At 54.8% G+C, this 17,594-nt stretch overlaps 4 protein-coding genes across 4 annotated transcripts; 3 read left to right on the forward strand and 1 right to left on the reverse strand.

Moving 5' to 3' along the window:
• Positions 1–1,084: 1,084 nt before the first annotated feature.
• IWZ02DRAFT_420663 (beta-ketoacyl synthase domain-containing protein) lies at positions 1,085–9,305 on the forward strand (the record flags this gene model as incomplete). The annotated part of the gene is made up of 8 exons (XM_066765834.1): positions 1,085–1,299; positions 1,356–1,489; positions 1,599–1,640; positions 1,697–1,768; positions 1,830–1,984; positions 2,039–2,387; positions 2,441–8,262; positions 8,336–9,305. The coding sequence occupies 8 exons, from the start codon at positions 1,085–1,087 to the stop codon at positions 9,140–9,142; spliced, it is 7,596 nt and encodes a 2,531-aa protein (XP_066622541.1). The 3' UTR covers positions 9,143–9,305.
• A 428-nt stretch (positions 9,306–9,733) lies between these two features.
• IWZ02DRAFT_520128 (major facilitator superfamily domain-containing protein) lies at positions 9,734–11,599 on the forward strand (the record flags this gene model as incomplete). Its single annotated transcript, XM_066770759.1, has 4 exons — positions 9,734–10,033; positions 10,102–10,488; positions 10,543–10,969; positions 11,022–11,599. Exons 1-4 carry the CDS (start codon positions 9,839–9,841, stop codon positions 11,597–11,599), a joined length of 1,587 nt encoding a protein of 528 aa, XP_066622542.1. The 5' UTR covers positions 9,734–9,838.
• Positions 11,600–11,946: 347 nt separating this feature from the next.
• On the reverse strand, positions 11,947–13,739 carry IWZ02DRAFT_453030 (survival protein sure-like phosphatase/nucleotidase). Its single transcript, XM_066767641.1, has one exon. The coding sequence runs from the start codon at positions 13,316–13,318 to the stop codon at positions 12,146–12,148; it is 1,173 nt and encodes a 390-aa protein (XP_066622543.1). The 5' UTR covers positions 13,319–13,739; the 3' UTR covers positions 11,947–12,145.
• An 868-nt stretch (positions 13,740–14,607) lies between these two features.
• Positions 14,608–16,658, forward strand: IWZ02DRAFT_453033 (dimethylaniline monooxygenase (N-oxide forming)). Its single transcript, XM_066767642.1, has 2 exons — positions 14,608–14,697; positions 14,853–16,658. The coding sequence occupies exons 1-2, from the start codon at positions 14,664–14,666 to the stop codon at positions 16,526–16,528; spliced, it is 1,710 nt and encodes a 569-aa protein (XP_066622544.1). The 5' UTR covers positions 14,608–14,663; the 3' UTR covers positions 16,529–16,658.
• Positions 16,659–17,594: the final 936 nt, after the last annotated feature.

Consider the following 17,594-nt stretch of genomic DNA (forward strand, 5'->3'; position numbering starts at 1 on the left):
AGGGTCTCTCAACAGTGGAACAGTCCCACGGATTCTCGATCTAAACCCCTCAGGGATAGCGGAGATCATACCGTCAGGACCATTGCTGATCAATCCGACGGCCAATTCCATCAGGCAGTCCCAATGATGAGAACGGGGACTCGGCGCCCTAAGCACAGGAAATGGACTCAACTAATCGTGATAGGTCGATTGCAAGGTGTTTCCTGACTCTTTCTCCGGCGAAGAGGCGTCTTTGCAATGACGAAGCCCTCTGACAACAGCCGAGAAGCATTCCATTCTATCTACACGTGGGTTTCCAGTCTGTGCCTGGTCTCTTTTCTCGGCAGAGGTTATGTGATGTCAATTCCAATCTCGACAGAGAGTTGCCCTGGGGCAGAACAGATCGACATCTTCAGGCTGCATGGACAACAGGCTGCTCTATCCCGACTCGATGCTGCAACAAGTGCCCACCAAAGACATGGCGGCGATGGAGTCGTCTAAGTCAATACCGACTTCGGCCCTAAGTGTTTAAATCCGTTCCATATCTCTGCTCCAACAAGCCAATATATCTGCAAGTCTTCAGGGCAGACTCATATGGGCCCACCAGGGGTACCTGCCCTTATGGACAGGTCAGGCACACACCACACCATGGCCCATCGTCAACTGCCGGCCTGAGTAGGACTACTCAACACACCCCAGGTTGCCTTGGTGAGAGGCAGTCGATCGCGGCGGTCCTTTGTCGTCGTTGGGTACACCATGCCGTCGTGCTGCCTGACGGCCCCTCCAGTCGACCCTTCGACTCGCGAGCTACTCAGCGAGCTGATTCGTACCGTCCCAATGCTCAGACGCGCGTGGGAGTCGCCACTTTGCAATTGGACAACCCTTGTACCCCAATCTTCAGGCCAATGACGGACTTCGCTTCGGGCAGTGACCGGCATCCGTCGCGGCTTGTCCAAGCTCCTCCTCCTGCATGGCTGGGCTTCCCAATGCAAGTGCTCTCAATGCTCAATGGTACTTCGAGTATTTTATCCCCCCTGGCACGCAAACTTCTGCCCTCTTTTCAGGACTCAACTTCCCTCTGATACCCCATACTAGACCATTCGTTATGCCTGCCCCTATCCAACCTCAAACTTCCACTTCCATGCCGATCGCCATCATCGGCATCGCGCTCAGAGCGCCAGGGGATGGCTCCGACCCAGAAAGTTTCTGGCAGATGTTGCTGAATGGTCGTTCAGCAAGGTCTGAAATCCCAAAGGACCGCTACAACGTTGACGGTTTCTACCACCCGAACCCAGAGCGTCTGGGAAGCATTCAGCCCAGGTGAGTCCATGCATGTTGGTACTAGTTTGGAAGACTTTACTGACTAAGTATTGCAGACATGCCCATTTTCTTCAGCAAGACTTCAAGGCCTTTGATGCACCCTTCTTTAGCATCACGCCCAAAGAGGCAAAGGCGATGGACCCCACGCATAGAATTTTGCTGGAAGCAACCTACGAAGGCTTCGAGAACGGTAAGAGATGAGAGCCGAGTGAAATATTCACCAATTCAGTCTCTGTGTGCAATCTCAGAGCAACGTTTCTACTCGTTCCTGATTGTTTCGAATACTAACAATGTTGCAGCCGGTATGAGTTTGCAGGATGTTGCTGGAACACGCACGTCGTGTAAGTCGAGATCATATTCAAGTCAGACCGTATCAAAAACTAACCCCTCCAACCAGGCTACATTGGCACTTTCACCGGAGACTTCCCCAACCTCCAGGCTCGGGATAACGACGGTCCCTCGATTTACCGTAAGTTTCGCAGTAGCTGCCAGCAGGCTTGCAAGGAGCATCCAACTCACAGACCCTCAAGACGCAACCGGTCTCTCCTCGTCGTTAGCATCGAACAGATTGTCTTGGTTCTACAACCTCAGAGGTCCTAGTATGACCATCGACACGGCCTGCAGCTCCAGTCTGATGGCCTTCCATCTGGCATGCCAGAGCATCCGGACGGGTGAGGCGGAGATGGTGAGTACTGCTCTGTCCAATCAAACGTGTATCGAGAGCTAAAAATGCTTCCAGAGCGTGGTTGGAGGTGCCAACCTCATGTTCGGCCCAGACATGAGCATTCTTTTGGGCGCCGCAAAAATTCTTTCCCCTGACGGAAAGTCTCAGATGTGGGACCACAAGGCAAATGGCTTCTCGAGAGGTGAGGGTTTCGGCATCACCATCCTGAAGCCTCTCGATGCTGCACTGAGAGATGGCGATACGATTCGTGCCGTTGTCCTTGCATCCGCTGCGAACGAGGATGGTAGGACACCGGGTATCAGTCTGCCAAACAGCGAGGCGCAGGCAGAGCTTATCCGCACGGCTTACCGCCAGGCTGGTGTGGATCCCACGGAAACAGCCTACGTGGAGGCTCACGGCACTGGTAAGTACATGAGCAGCTGCCTCATGTACGCGGAAGTAATTGACACCTCGCAGGAACCCAGGCGGGTGATCCACTTGAAGCCAAGGCGATTCTCAACACCATCGGCAACCATCGCAAGGAAGATCTCTACGTCGGATCCGTCAAGACTAACATTGGCCACTTGGAAGGAGCGGCCGGTGTCGCTGGTGTGATAAAAGCTGCGCTCGTCGTCGAGCGTGGATTGATCCCTCAAAATCTTTGGTTCGAGAAATTAAACCCACAAATCGAACTTCCAGCGAACGTCAAGATCCCCTTGGAGCTCACCGAGTGGCCCAATGACGGTCCGCGGAGAGCAAGCATCAACTCCTTCGGTTTCGGCGGTGCAAACGCTCACGTCGTTCTTGAGGATGCTGTCTCCTATCTCGCCAGAAATGGCCTGGCTGGTCGTCACGCTGCTGCTGTCAAGGTGGCGCCTCGCATCAATGGCGCAAATGGCATTCAAAATCAACAGAAGCCGAAGCTCTTCCCCCTTTCCTCCTACGACCAGGAAGGTGTCAAGAGGACGGTGCAGCGGCTCAGCGAGTACCTTCAAGTCAAGTCGCTCGGCCACGACGCCAAGTTCCTCGACAACCTTGCTTACACCCTCGCAAAGAAGCGCACTGTTCTTCCTTACAAGTCCTTTGCTGTGGCAACGGATGTCAACTCGTTGATCAACAGCCTTGAGGATATTCCAGCAGCCAGCCGTTCCTCGGACACCAACGCTCCCAGGATGGCGTTTGCTTTTACCGGACAGGGTGCTCAGTGGTTTACCATGGGCAAGGGCCTAACCGTGTTCAAGGTGTTCTATGACAGTCTTCTTTCTTCCCAGAGCATTCTATACGCTCTGGGCTGTCCCTGGAACTTGATTGAGGAGCTCAACCGTCCCGAGAGCGTCAGCAGGCTCCATCTTGCTGAGTTCAGTCAGCCGGCCTGCACTGCCCTGCAGGTTGCTCTTGTCGATCTCCTGAGCAGCTGGAACATTCGTCCAGTCGCCGTCGTCGGTCACTCGAGCGGAGAAATTGCTGCGGCTTACTGTGCTGGCGCGATTTCCAAGGAAGCGGCTGTCAAGATTGCTTGGTTGAGAGGACAATTCGCTGGTTCTGTCGGCCAGAAATACCTCAAGGGAGCCATGATGGCCGTCAGCGCCGACGGCGAGTCTATGAGGGCTCGTATCCAGGCACTCACTCGCGGCCAAGCCGTGGTTGCCTGTCTTAACAGCCCCAAAGCATGCACTATTTCTGGTGATGAGCCTGCTGTGGATGAGCTGCACGACATTCTCAAGGCCGAAAACATCAACTGCACAAAGCTCAATGTCGAGGTTGCCTACCACTCGCCTCACATGGCAGTCTTCAGGGACGCCTACGAGTATGCTCTGCAGAACCTTGGAACTCCCTGTTCCAAGGACACGATCCCCATGTTTTCGTCGGTGACTGGAGAGCTCATCACCCCTGAGAGCCTCGGAGCGTCGTACTGGGTGGACAACTTGGTCTCCTCTGTCAACTTCACCGGCGCTGTCCGTTCCCTGCTCCACTACTCCAAGGAGACCAAGCGGTCGCACGATCGCACGGCCTTTGCCAGTGCCTTCATTGAAGTTGGTCCCCACTCGGCTCTGAGGTCATACCTTTTGGACATCTTCAGATCCGAAGACCGCTTCAGCGATTTGTCCTACACTACCATGCTGAGGAGGAAGTACGACTGCGTTCAGACTTCCCTCCAAGCCATGGGAGAGCTCTGGACCAGGGGCTGTGCCGTCGATCTCAACGCCATCAACGAGACGCCTTCCGACGTCAACATGCTCGTCGACCTGCCTCCTTACGCCTGGAACCATTCGTTGACCTTCTGGGAGGAGTCATACCTCAGCCGCGAGTACCGCATGCGCGAGAAGCCCCGCGTGGACTTGCTTGGATACCCCGTTCCAGGAACCACCGAGCCGACCTGGAGAAACTTCCTTCGCTGCAGCGAGAATCCCTGGATCCGCGAGCACAAGGTCCAGGGCGACATTCTCTACCCCGGTGCCGGTATGGTCATCATGGCGATTGAGGGTGCTCGTCAGATTGCGGATCCTAACGAGGAGATCCATGGCTACGAGCTGCGCGACGTTGCCATTACCAGCGCCCTGCGCGTTCCGGATGACGAGAAGGGTGTTGAGGTGATGGTCAACTTCCACCCGCGCAGGACTGGAACCAAGGCTGCTCCCTCTGCCACTTTGAACGAGTTCACTGTCTCGTCTTGGTCTGAGGACAGCAATCAGTGGACGGTCCACGCCAGGGGTCTGATCACGGTCACGTACAAGTCGTCGCTCTCCCCTTCGATGCAGCAGGAGTTGACTCTCGAGAATGAGAGGTGCAAAAGTTCCTTTGAGGGGGCCAGAGAGAAGTGCGCAACTCCCGCTAGGAGCTTCCTTTACGACACCGTCGAGACCATTGGCATGCACTACGGCAAGACGTTCCGCAACATGTCAGAGCTGTATGCTGGTGACAGCGCCAGCTACGGTATCATCACTGTTCCAGACACCAAGGCCGTCATGCCTCAGGGCTTCGAGTATCCTTGCGTTATCCACCCAGCCACCCTCGACTCTGTGCTTCACCTGCTCTTCCCGTCCATCAGTGGTGCTGAACAGTCCCTCAACGAGGCCGTCGTTCCCTTCTCGTTTGACCGCATCTTTGTCTCGGCAGAGATTCCGACTACCCCTGGAACCAAGCTACATGGTCATTCCACCGCTCAGAAGACGAGCTACACCACTTGGATGTCTTCCATCACGATCGCGACCGAGGACCTGGCTGCTCCCCAGATCATCATGGAAGGTCTGGGCCTTGCTTCCGTCGGTACGAGCGAGAACCAATCGGCCAAGGAGACGAGGGCTCAGTGTTTCGACCAGGTCTGGCATCCCGATGTGGATCTCCTCTCCTCCACCCAGATCAAGGAACTCGTCCACAAGAGGACCATTCCAAACGCTGATGACGACTCGGTCCTTGATCACCTGGAGTATGTCTGCCTGGTCTATATCTACCAGTGCCTTGAATGGTTCAACGGCAAGGGGAAGAATTACGTCCCTCAAGACGGCTTTTGGAAGCTGTTTGTCGAGTGGATGCATGACCGCATCAAGGACTTCCCACCTCTTCCCAACGACCCAGAAGCAATCGAGACGCAGCTGGAAGTCTCCAAGAAGCGTATCGTCACGTCCGACAGCGGTGATATTACCCTGCAGATGATTGACAGGATTGGCCAAAACCTGACCAGAATCTTCAGTCGCGAGGTCGAGCCACTGCAGGTCATGTTGGAGGGCGATTTGCTCTACACCTTCTACCGCGGAGCGTTCGGAACTTCATTCAACTCCAACGTGGCCGAATACGTCGGACTCATTGCTGACAAGAAGCCTGGCCTCAGCATTCTGGAAATTGGAGCCGGTACTGGTGGCACTACTTACCACGTTCTCGAGCGTTTGCGCAATGAGGACGGATCCTCCAAGGCCACGCGCTACTTCTTCACTGACATCTCTCCCGGTTTCCTGGCCAAGGCTGCTGAGCGCTTCTCCAAGGATGCCTCCATCATGGAGTTCGGCACCCTCAACGTTGAGGACGACCCCCTGGACCAGGGCTTCCAGTCCGAAAGCTTCGACTTGATCGTCTGTGCCAATGTCCTCCACGCCACCAAGTCCATTCAGGAGACTTTGGCTCACTGCCGGAGCCTCCTCAAGCCGGGCGGCAAGCTGGTCCTGTCCGAGGTCACCATCAAGCGCATTTTCTGCGGCTTCGTCATGGGTCCCCTTCCGGGATGGTGGCTCGGAGAAGACGATGGCCGCAAGGGCGGCCCTCTTCTCGACGTCGAGGAGTGGGATGTCGCGCTCAAGAAGGCAAGCTTCAGCGGTGTTGACATGGACGTGAGGGGCGATTGCGAAGAGTCCAAGGAGCCTGTCTCGCTCATCGTCTCGACCAAGCCTTTGGTCTCTCAGTTCAAGCCTGCGTCCGAATACGCCATCCTCAGCACCGGGTCGGCCGCCTCGAACGCCCTTGCCGACACTCTCCAAAAGGCGTTCCAGTCTCGCGGACTTGACTCAGTCGTCCTCCAGTGGAGTGCCTTCACCGAGGCTGATGTCCAGGGCAAGTACTGCATTTCGCTTGCTGAATGGGAGCAGCCTATTTTGGCCAACATCAGCAACGAGGACTGGGAGACTTTCCGCCAAGTCATCCTCAGTTCCGCTGGCACTTGCTGGATCACTGGAGGAGCAGCCATGGAATGTTCCCAGCCCCACAAGGCCCTCATGGTTGGTCTGTCCCGCGCAATTCGCAACGAGAACGCCGGTGTCATTCTTGCCAACCTCGACATCGACACTCCTGATGCGATCAACCTGGAGGCTTCTTCTTCTGCCATTCTCGCGCTTGCGTTTGACCACAGCCGTGGCGAGAGCCCCGATGGCGAATACGCGGCTCGTGGCGGCTCGATCTACGTTCCGCGTGTCGAAAAGACCCCCAAGGTTGACGCCTCGCTGCGCAAGTACGAGTCCAAGGGCGAACCGGAGCTCGTTTCCTTCACCGGCTGCGGCAGGCCTCTCAAGCTGACCATCAAGACTCCTGGTCTTCTCGACACCTTCCGTTGGGAGGAAGACGAGACCTACTACAAGCCCATGCCCGAAGACTGGATCGAGATCCAGGTCAAGGCCGTCGGTCTCAACTTCAAGGACGTCCTAGTCGCTCTGGGCAACCTAAACGAGAACAAGCTCGGTGTTGATGTTAGCGGTATTGTGACCCGCGTCGGCGCTGCTGTCACTGATCTCAAGCCGGGCGACCGCGTCATGACTGCTTCTTGCGACACCTTTGCTACCTTTGTTCGCTTCCCCAGCCAAGGCGCGATTCGCATGCCCCCGGGAATGAGCTTCGAAGACGCCGCCTCGATGCCTCTCATTTTCTTGACCGCCTACTACGCGCTCGTCACCGCTGGCGGCCTCGTCAAGGGCGAAAAGGTCCTGATCCACGCTGCCGCCGGTGGTGTCGGTCAGGCAGCCATCATCCTCGCGAAGCACATTGGAGCCGAGATCTTCGCCACCGTGGGACCGCAAGAAAAAAAGGAGCTCATAATGAAGCAGTACGGCATCCCCGAAGACCACATCTTCAATAGCCGTGATACCAGCTTCGCCAAGGGTGTCATGAGGGCCACAAATGGCCAGGGTGTTGACGTTATCCTTAACTCGCTCGCCGGCGAGGCTCTCCGCAAGTCGTGGCACTGCTTGGCAAAGTTCGGTCGTTTCCTGGAAATCGGTAAGGCTGACCTCTTCGCCAATACCGGTCTTGACATGAAGCCTTTCTTGGACAACAAGAGCTACATTGGAGTGAATTTGTTGGACTTTGAAAACAACCCGACTCCCAGGGCCGTCGCTCTCTGGAGCGACGTTGCGAGTCTAATCCAGGACGGTGCCCTAAGGCCTGTCTCTCCGGTTCAGCTCTTCACGTTTGCCGAAGTGGAGAAAGCTTTCCGCTACATGCAAACAGGAAAACACATGGGCAAAGTCGTTGTCCGCGTCGACGAGAACGACATGGTTCCAGCAGTGCCGCGAACTCCCACCATCGGTGTTCGCCCTGACGCCACGTACATCCTGGCCGGTGGTCTGGGTGGTATCTGCCGTGAAATCGGCCGTTGGCTCGCCGAGAAGGGCGCCGGAAACCTCGTCTTCTTGTCGAGGTCTGCCGCCAGCGGCGAAGACAACAAGGACTTCATTCAGAACCTGTGCAAGACGTACAACACGAATGCGCTTGCGTTCAACTGCGATGTTGGAAATCGACAGTCGCTGCAGTCGGTTTTGGACCAGATTAAGGATCTGCCTCCTGTCAGAGGTGTTGTGACTGGAGCCATGGTTCTCAAGGTAAGCCGCGAACATGAGATTAAAGACCCAAACACAAGATTTGAAGGACCCGAGACTGACCAAGTACTCTCAGGACACTCTGTTCGACAAGATGACCGCGGACGACCTGAGGGTCACCGTCGGTCCCAAGGTGCACGGCACCTGGAACCTCCACGACATGCTCCCCAGAGACCTCGACTTTTTCGTAATGTTGAGTTCTCTGGCAGGTGTCATGGGCCACCGCGGCCAAGGCAACTACGGCTGCGGCAACATCTTCCAAGACTACTTCGCCAGCTACCGCCGCTCTCAAGGTCTCCGCGCCATGACCATCGACATCGGCTACCTCCTCAGCGTCGGCTTCGTCGCCCAGCACGACGAGTACGTCGACCACGTGAGGTCCATGGGACTGAAGGTCATGCACAACTCCGACTTGCACGGTCTGATGGCGACGGCTATGGAGGGCTCCGACGCGCATCCTCCCCAGGTCATGTGCGGCCTCCCCTTCAACGAGTACTCGGAGTCCTGGTACTGGATCCAGGACGGTAGATTCGCGGCGCTCCTCAATCGCGCTCAAGGATCCGGCGCTGGCTCCGGCTCGACGGTTTCGCTTCGTGACGAGCTGTCTCGCTGCACGGACATGGCGGGCGCCGTCGACACCATCACGGCCGCCATGGTTGAGCGCCTCGCCAAGCTCATGATGGTCCCGGCGAGCGACATCGACGCCAACAAGCCGATGAGCGCGTATGGTGTCGACTCGCTCGTTGCCGTTGAGGTGCGCAACTGGATCGCAAAGGAGATGCAGGTCGAGGTCAGTGTGTTTGAGATCATGGCAAACATCCCGCTTAGGCAGCTCGCTGCCGATCTTGCTGGAAAGAGCAAGTTGCTGGAGGAAGTCAAATGAGTGTCTTGTTCTTTGCATTTCTTGCATTTTCTGTCTGGCGTTGAGGGGGAACAGAGGGCATGGAATGGCGCAGTCATCGTTGGAGTTTGGGTTCTAGGATTTACCGTAGAGCCTTAGATCTTCTTCACTTGACAATTTGAGCAATCAATCTTCCCTGAAACGACAGAAGACGTCGATGACGTCTCTTGTATGATTCTCAATCTTCGAACTGTCTGAAATAGACAGGGGACATTTCTCCTCAAAACCACGCAACATTCTCGACCCGAACCCTCCTCGCTCAAGGCGGGCGTCGACCCTCGCTCCGTACAGCCCGCGGCCAGAACTCCACGATCGCATCAATTGATAATATGTGATCCAATGGCTTGTCACGAACGGCCCAAGTGCTCACCCCTGGGCGTCCAGGCGGTTGGACGGGCCGAATGAAATATATATTAGAGGCGCGGAGGCCCCAGAACGCTCGTCTCTCTTTTCCCACTCGTTACACCACGTATTTGAGGTGTTGAAGTCCCCGCCACGTTCCGGAGCCCCGACGCCTGGCCTTGTTCCCTTCTAAAGCCCGGAAGCACGACAAATTCACTTGGATTCTATTTCTTCGAAAACTTTAATTCCGAATTTCGCGGGGTTCGACGGTTCGACTCACCCGGCGACGCACGAACCGGCCTCGAGATCACCCACCCGGCCAAATGATCTGAGGAAATGACGCGTCAACCATCGCCCAACGATGTCGAAAAAGCCACCATCTCAGCGCCCGCCTTGTCGAGCGACGATATTGAAATGATGGAGCGCGGCACATCGATGGATAAGAATTCCGAAGACCGCATACGATCGGGAACAGAGCCGGACCTGAAGGAGCGAAACACCGCAACAGTGGACGAGAAAGACCGGAATCTGGTGCGCAACTATCCATTGATTTTTCTCGCGCGCTGAGGAAATTAGAAGGAGACTGATGAGCAAATAAGGTGACGTGGGACAGCGAGACAGATCCAGACAGCCCGAAGAACTGGAGCAAGAAGCGCAAATGGATCGCGTGCGTGCTGCTCTCGCTGTTCAACTTCGTCGGACCGCTTTCGTCTGCCATCGCGGCGCCGGCTCTCGAGTCTATAGCCGCGGACTTGAACACGTCGAATACGGTCGGCGTCATGATTTTGTCCATCTACATGCTCGCGTTCTCAGTTGGTCCTCTTTTTACGAGTCCATTGAGCGAGCTGTATGGTCGGCTTGCAGTGTTGCAGATCTGCAACGCTTTTTTCTTTGTCTTTAATACCGCGTGTGGATTTGCGGGCTCCAGTAGCCAGATGTTGGCGTTCCGCTTCTTGTCCGGCATAGGCGGGTGTGCGGCGCAATCGGTATTTTCAGCTCATTTGAAAAGAGTACTCGTTCTTGTGCTGACACGTCGAAAGATAGGCGGCGGTATCTTGAGCGACATGTTTACGCCTCTCGAAAGAGGGAAAGCCCTCGCCGTGTACAGCGTCGCGCCGCTCCTGGGACCAATCATCGGACCCGTCGCTGGCGGATTTCTGGTCGAATACGTGTCGTGGAAATGGTGCTTCTGGATTATTTCGATCCTCGATGTGCTCGTACAAGTTTGCGGGCTGGTGTGTTTGCGTGAGACTTATCCTCCAGTGCTCTTGCAAAGGAAACGAGACGCGTTGATCAAAGAGACGGGCAACGAGGAGTTGAGAACGGAGTTTGATGGCAGCAAGGATTGGAAGCGGCTGCTCAACGTCAATCTGCAACGGCCGTTTGTACTGCTCGGGACTCAACCAATCGTGCAAGTAATGAGTCTGTACATAGGATACGTCTATGGGCTTGCCTTTCTGGTTTCTGGTAAGATATGTTCGACGCCGGGGCCTTTAATTGCTCTGCTGACGCTTCTCAGCAACTTTCCCAATGGTTTGGGAAGGCGTGTACAACGAATCGCCCTCAATCGCATCTCTGAATTACATGTCGAGCGGCATAGGCGTCATCATCATGTCACAAGTTTCACCTCGGCTAGGCGACCGCATTTTCAAACGCCTCATCGCGCGCTCCCCAAACAATCAATCTCGTCCAGAGTTCCGCCTGCCGCTGCTCTTCCTCGCCGCCACCATGCTGCCCGTTGGCCTCCTGATCTATGGCTGGAGCGCGGAGAAGAGGGTTCATTGGATCGTACCGAACATTGGAGCTGCCATTTTCAGCGCAAGCACGTTCGTGACTTTCATGTGTGTTCAACAATATTTGATTGACGCCTATACTGTCTACGCCGCCAGCGCGCTTGCCGCCTCGACTGTTCTGCGAGGCCTATGCGGCTTCGCCATCCCCCTCTTTGCGCCGAGCATGTACAAAGACCTTGGTTTTGGATGGGGAAACACGATATTGTCAGGAGTGGGGATTGTTGTTGGTTTTCCAGGGGCCTTTATGTTATGGAAATGGGGTGCTGCTCTGCGAGCCAAAAGCCAGTACGTCTCCAAGAAGTAGGTTTGAATAAGGCGCGCATGGAGAGTAGAAAAGTTCCGGGCAGTGTGAGTAGACAATGGTCAACGAAATCTCTCAAGCAATGTCTGCGACAAGTTCTGAAGAAACCGGTGGATTGTGTGTCTTCTCTCGACGAGAGCAGACGTGCGAAGCGTCAAAACAACTACCTAAGGTACCTACCTAATCGTTCACCTAAGATGTCATTTGTCGTCAACCGTCAGACGCGAGGTGCACAGGCCTCCTATCCTCCATCAAGCTCTCTGATGTTGCGCCAATCCTTCGTTCTCTTGTCAGTTTTAGTCGACTCATCGTCGTCTTGCCTGCTGTTGCTATTTCGCACTAATTGCGCGGTGTATTAGACGTTCTTTGAGATGTTTCTGAAGGCACGAAAGTGGCTCGTTGAAGATGAGCCGAAATCTCCGATAATTTGTCCATAATCTACACTGTAGTACATAGAGAAAAGAGCGATGAAGTCGATCTCATCTTTTCGCATCCTTCAGAATCGCGCAACATCTGCCCAAACGATCAGGTGCGCAGCGACTTGCTTGCTTAGAACCAATCCCAAAAGCGCAAACCGCATCCCAAGTTGGTCATGAAAGATTTCGAAAACTTTTGCTTGGGCAGGCAGGACAGATACCCTTCCAATCTCTTGAGAGCCGCAACCTGGTTATCCCGATCGGCAGTTCCCTTTGTCTTTCCGTTCATGGGCGTGATGCTTACATAACACACGCCTTCTTCCTTCCTGGACACGACTGAGCATTCGGTCGGCAGATGCTTGGAATCGCAGATTTCCAAGTCCGGGCCGTGCGACAACATCGGCTTCCACATGTATGCTCTGCTGAGGACGAATTTGAAGTTTTCGTGCGAGCACTGCTTGTCATGCCGGTATTTCGGAAAGTTGACGTTTAGGGGGAGGTCCTGGGGAAGAAATGGATAGCCATTTTCGAGAATGCGATTGGTAACCCCGAGTGATAAGTAAGCATATGTCTCCAGTTCTCTGGTTGACTCCTTATACCACGGAGTTTTCTTCTTGTTCCAGCCTGCGAAAGAGATGGCGGAAAGCTTGAGACGTTCGCTGGAGGCGGCCTTGAGGAGTGCAGTGCTTCCGGATTTCCCGTTCTTGTAGCCATAATTGTGACCTATGTTTGGTCCGACGAGGACCATGTCCAGCTCAGTATGCGATTCGTTCATGGCTGCGAATGCCTTCTTGGTTTCGTTGACGCCATACAATAGGGCGCCGATGGGACTTCCTCGCACCCAATTGAGGCGGGGGTCCGTTACATTGAATCCAACAACGTCTTTCGGGTTTGCGTCTTGGCATGATTTGTATTGGCATTTCCCCTTCCATGAGCCCAGGTTATCATCGCCGATGCGATAATACTCAAGAGAGTCCGCAATAACTTTGCCCGGCTTAGACACGTCTTTGTCCGGTGCATATACATAGACGTTGTGACCCCAATTCGACAGGGTTTCATAGAAGACCCTCAATTGTTTCTCCGCCCATCCGTCGTCGTTGGTCAGGAGGATGTTTGCTCGACGATGTTCCGATATATTCCGGACGTAGCTTTCGTAGCCATGTTTGGGGTCATATTTTCTCCAGAACCATTGCCAGTGGGGGTCATTTGGGTCCCAAAAGCCACTCGGATGTTCTGCTGGTGGTTTCGCAGCGACATGTATGACCAGAACCGAGAAAATACCAAGAATGAGAGCGAGGAGATGCATCTTGTCGGATCGAGGATGTTTGAGTGGGGGAATGTGGAGTGCGCTTGCTCTTTTTAAAGCAGGCACTGGTCATGTTGGGGAACTGTCCGAACTTTCATGGTCGCTTGTGATGAGCAAACCACGGTAACTTTTGAAGCTTCCATGGGTCGTGAGTCGTGCGCTTCGATCGTCGTTCAGAGCAGAGGGTAGCACAGAGAATTTCAGGATAGAAGTAGACGGCTATTGAAACCGTATGAAAAGGAAGATACGACCACTGCATGACCAAAAAAGACGGAGACTGAAAATGTTTTGTTCTCATGTGCAAGACGTGTGACCGATAAGATCCTGAAGTTGTGAAGTTGGCATCTCTATCATCGGTGTCCAAAGAGATGGTGGAGCTTGATGGCGTAGACAGTGAATGACGAGATTTCCACCCGTCGCGTTGAGTTGGTTTGGTGTGCATCTGTTGCATAAGAGAAGAAAGTCATGGCCGCCGCCTTAGGTTGCGGTTCGCGCCATTACCGCGCGCTACCTTACTCAACAACCAAACAACAACGAATCTACGCAAGAAACAACGCCTGCTTCGTCTTTTTTCTGCTGAAGTCACCCTATCTTTGTAGAAGTGCCCTTGTCGAAACCCGGTGAAAGACCAACATCGAGCTGCGGCCGAGCAAGATCTGCCTGAGCTAGCCTGTTTCTCTGATCCATCTTCGCTCGCAAATACTTCCAGTGGACATAAGAGGGGGCAGAAACAGAAATATCGCCTCGGTCGACAATGATCCAGCCATGGCTTTCCTTCCTCACCCCTTCGGTTGACTTCTGTTGAAACAGAACGACAGAATGGCACCTTGCGGCGAACATATGCAATTCGACTGTTGCGCTTTCATTGCTACCTCGTCAACTGCTCAATTACACGTGCTCCGACAAGACGCAAAATAATAGCCAGATGTCTTCGTGAATGAGTCACGCACAAGCCCGTGGTTCCCCGGTTTCTCCTTTGGCCCCCACAACGCAGATCAATCCTGTCGTGTTCTCGTGGGACACTTTGTCTGTCGCCTCGCACTTAATATAAGCGATTCTGCTCAAAATTCCAAAATGTAGAGCCTCAAGGGATTGGTCATTTGGCTTCGAAATTCTGGAATCAGTTAGCTTCCCCGTACGCCGTTCTTCCAACATGATGGCGCTCTATCAGACATCGGATCGCCAGGCAGCTCAGTGCATCATCGGGGGACTTGATGCCTCTTTCGGTCAAATGGCCGGCGGGCCTTTCGGCTTGCTATAAGTTGCGCAGCCGCAGCGTTCTTTCGGGCGGTTGACAGTCCCAACTTTCTGCTGCTAATCTCCCATTGTCGGCCAGCTTGCACACATGGAGGAGTTCGACTTGGTTGTCATTGGAGCCGGTAAGGACGCAGCTTTTCCATGGGGCGTGTGGCAGAGCCAGGCAAATCAATCTCTCTCCCAAGAAGCCCACTCAGTTGTTGGGGAAAGGCCTGCCGACTTGGAGAACATTCTAGACAGCAGAACGATCAGACAACGATTTTCTAACCTCTTTCAGGATGGAACGGCCTTGCCGCGACAAAGACGTACATTCAATTGCATCCGACCGAAAACGTGGTCGTGATTGACTCCGCCGAGTCGATCGGAGGCGTTTGGAGCCAAGAGCGTCTCTACCCCGGCCTGAAAAGCAACAATATGCTCGGAACCTATGAGTTTAGTGACTTTCCCATGGATGAGGAAACCTACGGTATCAAGACGGGCCAACATATGCCAGGCGCGGTACTGCATCGATACCTTACTGACTACGCGGAGCGCTTCATCAGCAAGCGAGTTCGCCTCAGGACCAAAGTCGACACTGCTGAGCAGGACGAATCTGGTGCCTGGTTGTTGAGAACCTCGTGTGACGGAGAAATTGGGACGCTCCGTACTCAAAGACTCGTCGTTGCGACGGGAGTCACCTCTGAACCAGCAGTGCCGCAATTTCAGGGGCAAGAGTCTTTCGCTGCTCCCATATTGCACGCCAAAAATTTCCGACAACGAGATGACACGCTTGTAACGTGTCGCAGCGTCACCGTCGTCGGCGGTGCAAAGTCAGCTTGGGATGCTGCGTACGCGTACGCAGAAGCCGGCATCTACGTCGACCTCATCATCCGCGAGTCTGGCCGCGGACCTGTGTGGATGGCGCCGCCCTACGTGACGCCTCTCAAGAAATGGCTCGAAAGCCTGCTCACCACACGGCTGCTGACCTGGTTCAGCCCATGCATCTGGGGCGACGAGGACGGGTACGGCCTCATACGATGGTTCCTGCACGGCACATGGGTAGGGCGCAAAATCGTCGACGCCTTCTGGCACATTCTGGCCGAGGACGTCAAGGCCTTGAACGGCTACGACAAGCATCCCGAAACGAAGAAGCTCAAGCCGTGGAACAGCGCGTTTTGGATCGCGAGCAGCCTCAGCATTCTCAACTACCCGACCGACTTCTTCGAGCTCGTCCGCCGCAGGCAGATACGCGTGCACATCGCCTCCATCACTCATCTTTCCGCGCGTACCGTGCACCTCTCCGATGGCCAGGCGCTCCCAGCCGACGCTTTGCTCTGCGCAACAGGCTGGAAAGCAACTCCGCCCCTGACATTCCTGCCTCCCGGCAGCGTCGCCTCGCTCGGTCTCCCACACACCACCAAGCTCGCCTCAGCGCTCGTCGAAAAAGCCAACGCAACAATCCTCTCCCTTTTCCCCCGCCTCAAGTCCCAACCGCCCGTCCCGCACCGCGCCGAATACGCCAACACAAGCCACCCCTTCCGCCTGTACCGGCTCATCGCTCCGCCCGCCCACGTCTGCTCCCCGCACCACCACCACCGCACCCTCGCCTTCGCCGGCATGACAATGACAACCTGCACGGCGCTGATGGCGCAGACTCAGGCGCTGTGGATCAGCGCGTACTTTGACGGCGCACTGACACGCGTACCCGCCGACGCGGCGGCTGCTACCTGGAGCGCGCTACTGCATTCGCAGTTTGGGCGCTGGCGCTATCCGCTGGGTTATGGTGCGCGTGTGCCGGATTTCGTGTTTGATGTTTTGCCGTATGTTGATATGCTGTTGCGCGATTTGGGGCTAAGGACTAGGAGGAAGGGGAGCTGGTGGCGGGATATCTTGAGTCCGCATAGTGTGAAGGATTATCGGGGGTTGGTGGAGGAGTGGGCGGAGAAGGAGGGGATGAGGGTAAAGGGGGTGTGAGATAAGTGCATGGGCGACGGCAATGCGTTGCTGAGGCCTTTGCATTGGGAGTATTCACTCAAAGGCGCCGCGGCGGCACAAGTCGATCATTATGGTCAATCAATCAATGAATCCATTATTTCTCTCTCGACTACCTACACACATACACACACATACACACACACACGAGCTCGTCTCTGTTTCACTCCGCAGAAAGATGGGAGCTACTGACGCCGGACACCACGTGAAGGTGCGAGCTCTGTCGTCCGGCTCCCACCACGTAATCAACACTTTGAAAAAAAAAAAAAAACTGAGGACCCAAATGAGGAGCCAAATGCGCCCAGAAAGACGGGAGAAGATGCGGACTAGATTTACGAAGAAGATGCGGACTAGATGGCAAAGAGCCCGTCTTGGCTTCACCCGAAGGCTACTAACGCCGGACACCGCGTGGAGGTGCGAGCTCTGTCGTCCGGCTGCCCTCCACATGGTACGCTGTTTTGATTGAAATGGCGAGGAAATGGTATATAAGGAGATGAACCCAAATGAGCGGGAGAAGATGCGGACTAGATGGCAGTAGATAGCAATGAGCTCGTCTTGGCTTCACCCTGAGGGCTACTGACGCCGGACACCGCGTGGAGGTGCGAGCTCTTGTCGTCCGGCTCCCACCACGTAATCGACACTTTGAAAGAATCTGAGGAGCCAAATGTGCCCATGTGATGAGAAGATGCGGACTAGATAGGGGAAGATGGAGGTAGATTGGTGAAGTAGATTGTAATGTGGGAGCTCGTCTTGGCTTCGCCCGAAGGCTACTGACGCCGGACACCGCGTGGAGGTGCGAGCTCTTGTCGTCCGGCTCCCACCACGTAATCGACACTTTGAAAGAATCTGAGGAGCCAAATGTGCCCATGTGATGAGAAGATGCGGACTAGATAGGGAAAGATGGAGGTAGATTGGTGAAGTAGATTGTGATGTGGGAGCTCGTCTTGGCTTCACCCGAAGGCTACTGACGCCGGACACCGCGTGGAGGTGCGAGCTCGTCGTCCAGCTCCCACCACGTAGTCGATAATTTGAGGAGCCAAATGAGGAG

The sequence above is a fragment of the Phyllosticta citriasiana genome, assembly GCF_038021145.1.
Source record: "Phyllosticta citriasiana strain CBS 120426 chromosome Unknown IWZ02scaffold_7, whole genome shotgun sequence".
Lineage (NCBI taxonomy): Eukaryota > Fungi > Ascomycota > Dothideomycetes > Botryosphaeriales > Phyllostictaceae > Phyllosticta > Phyllosticta citriasiana.

Bases quoted from the DNA above. Each gene is read 5' to 3' on its own strand.
- IWZ02DRAFT_453030 (XM_066767641.1), bottom strand. From the start codon at position 13,318: ATGCATCTCCTCGCTCTCATTCTTGGTATTTTCTCGGTTCTGGTCATA.
- IWZ02DRAFT_453033 (XM_066767642.1), top strand. From the start codon at position 14,664: ATGGAGGAGTTCGACTTGGTTGTCATTGGAGCCG. The intron at 14,698-14,852 runs GTAAGGACGCAG...AACCTCTTTCAG, and splicing joins CTTGGTTGTCATTGGAGCCG to GATGGAACGGCCTTGCCGCG.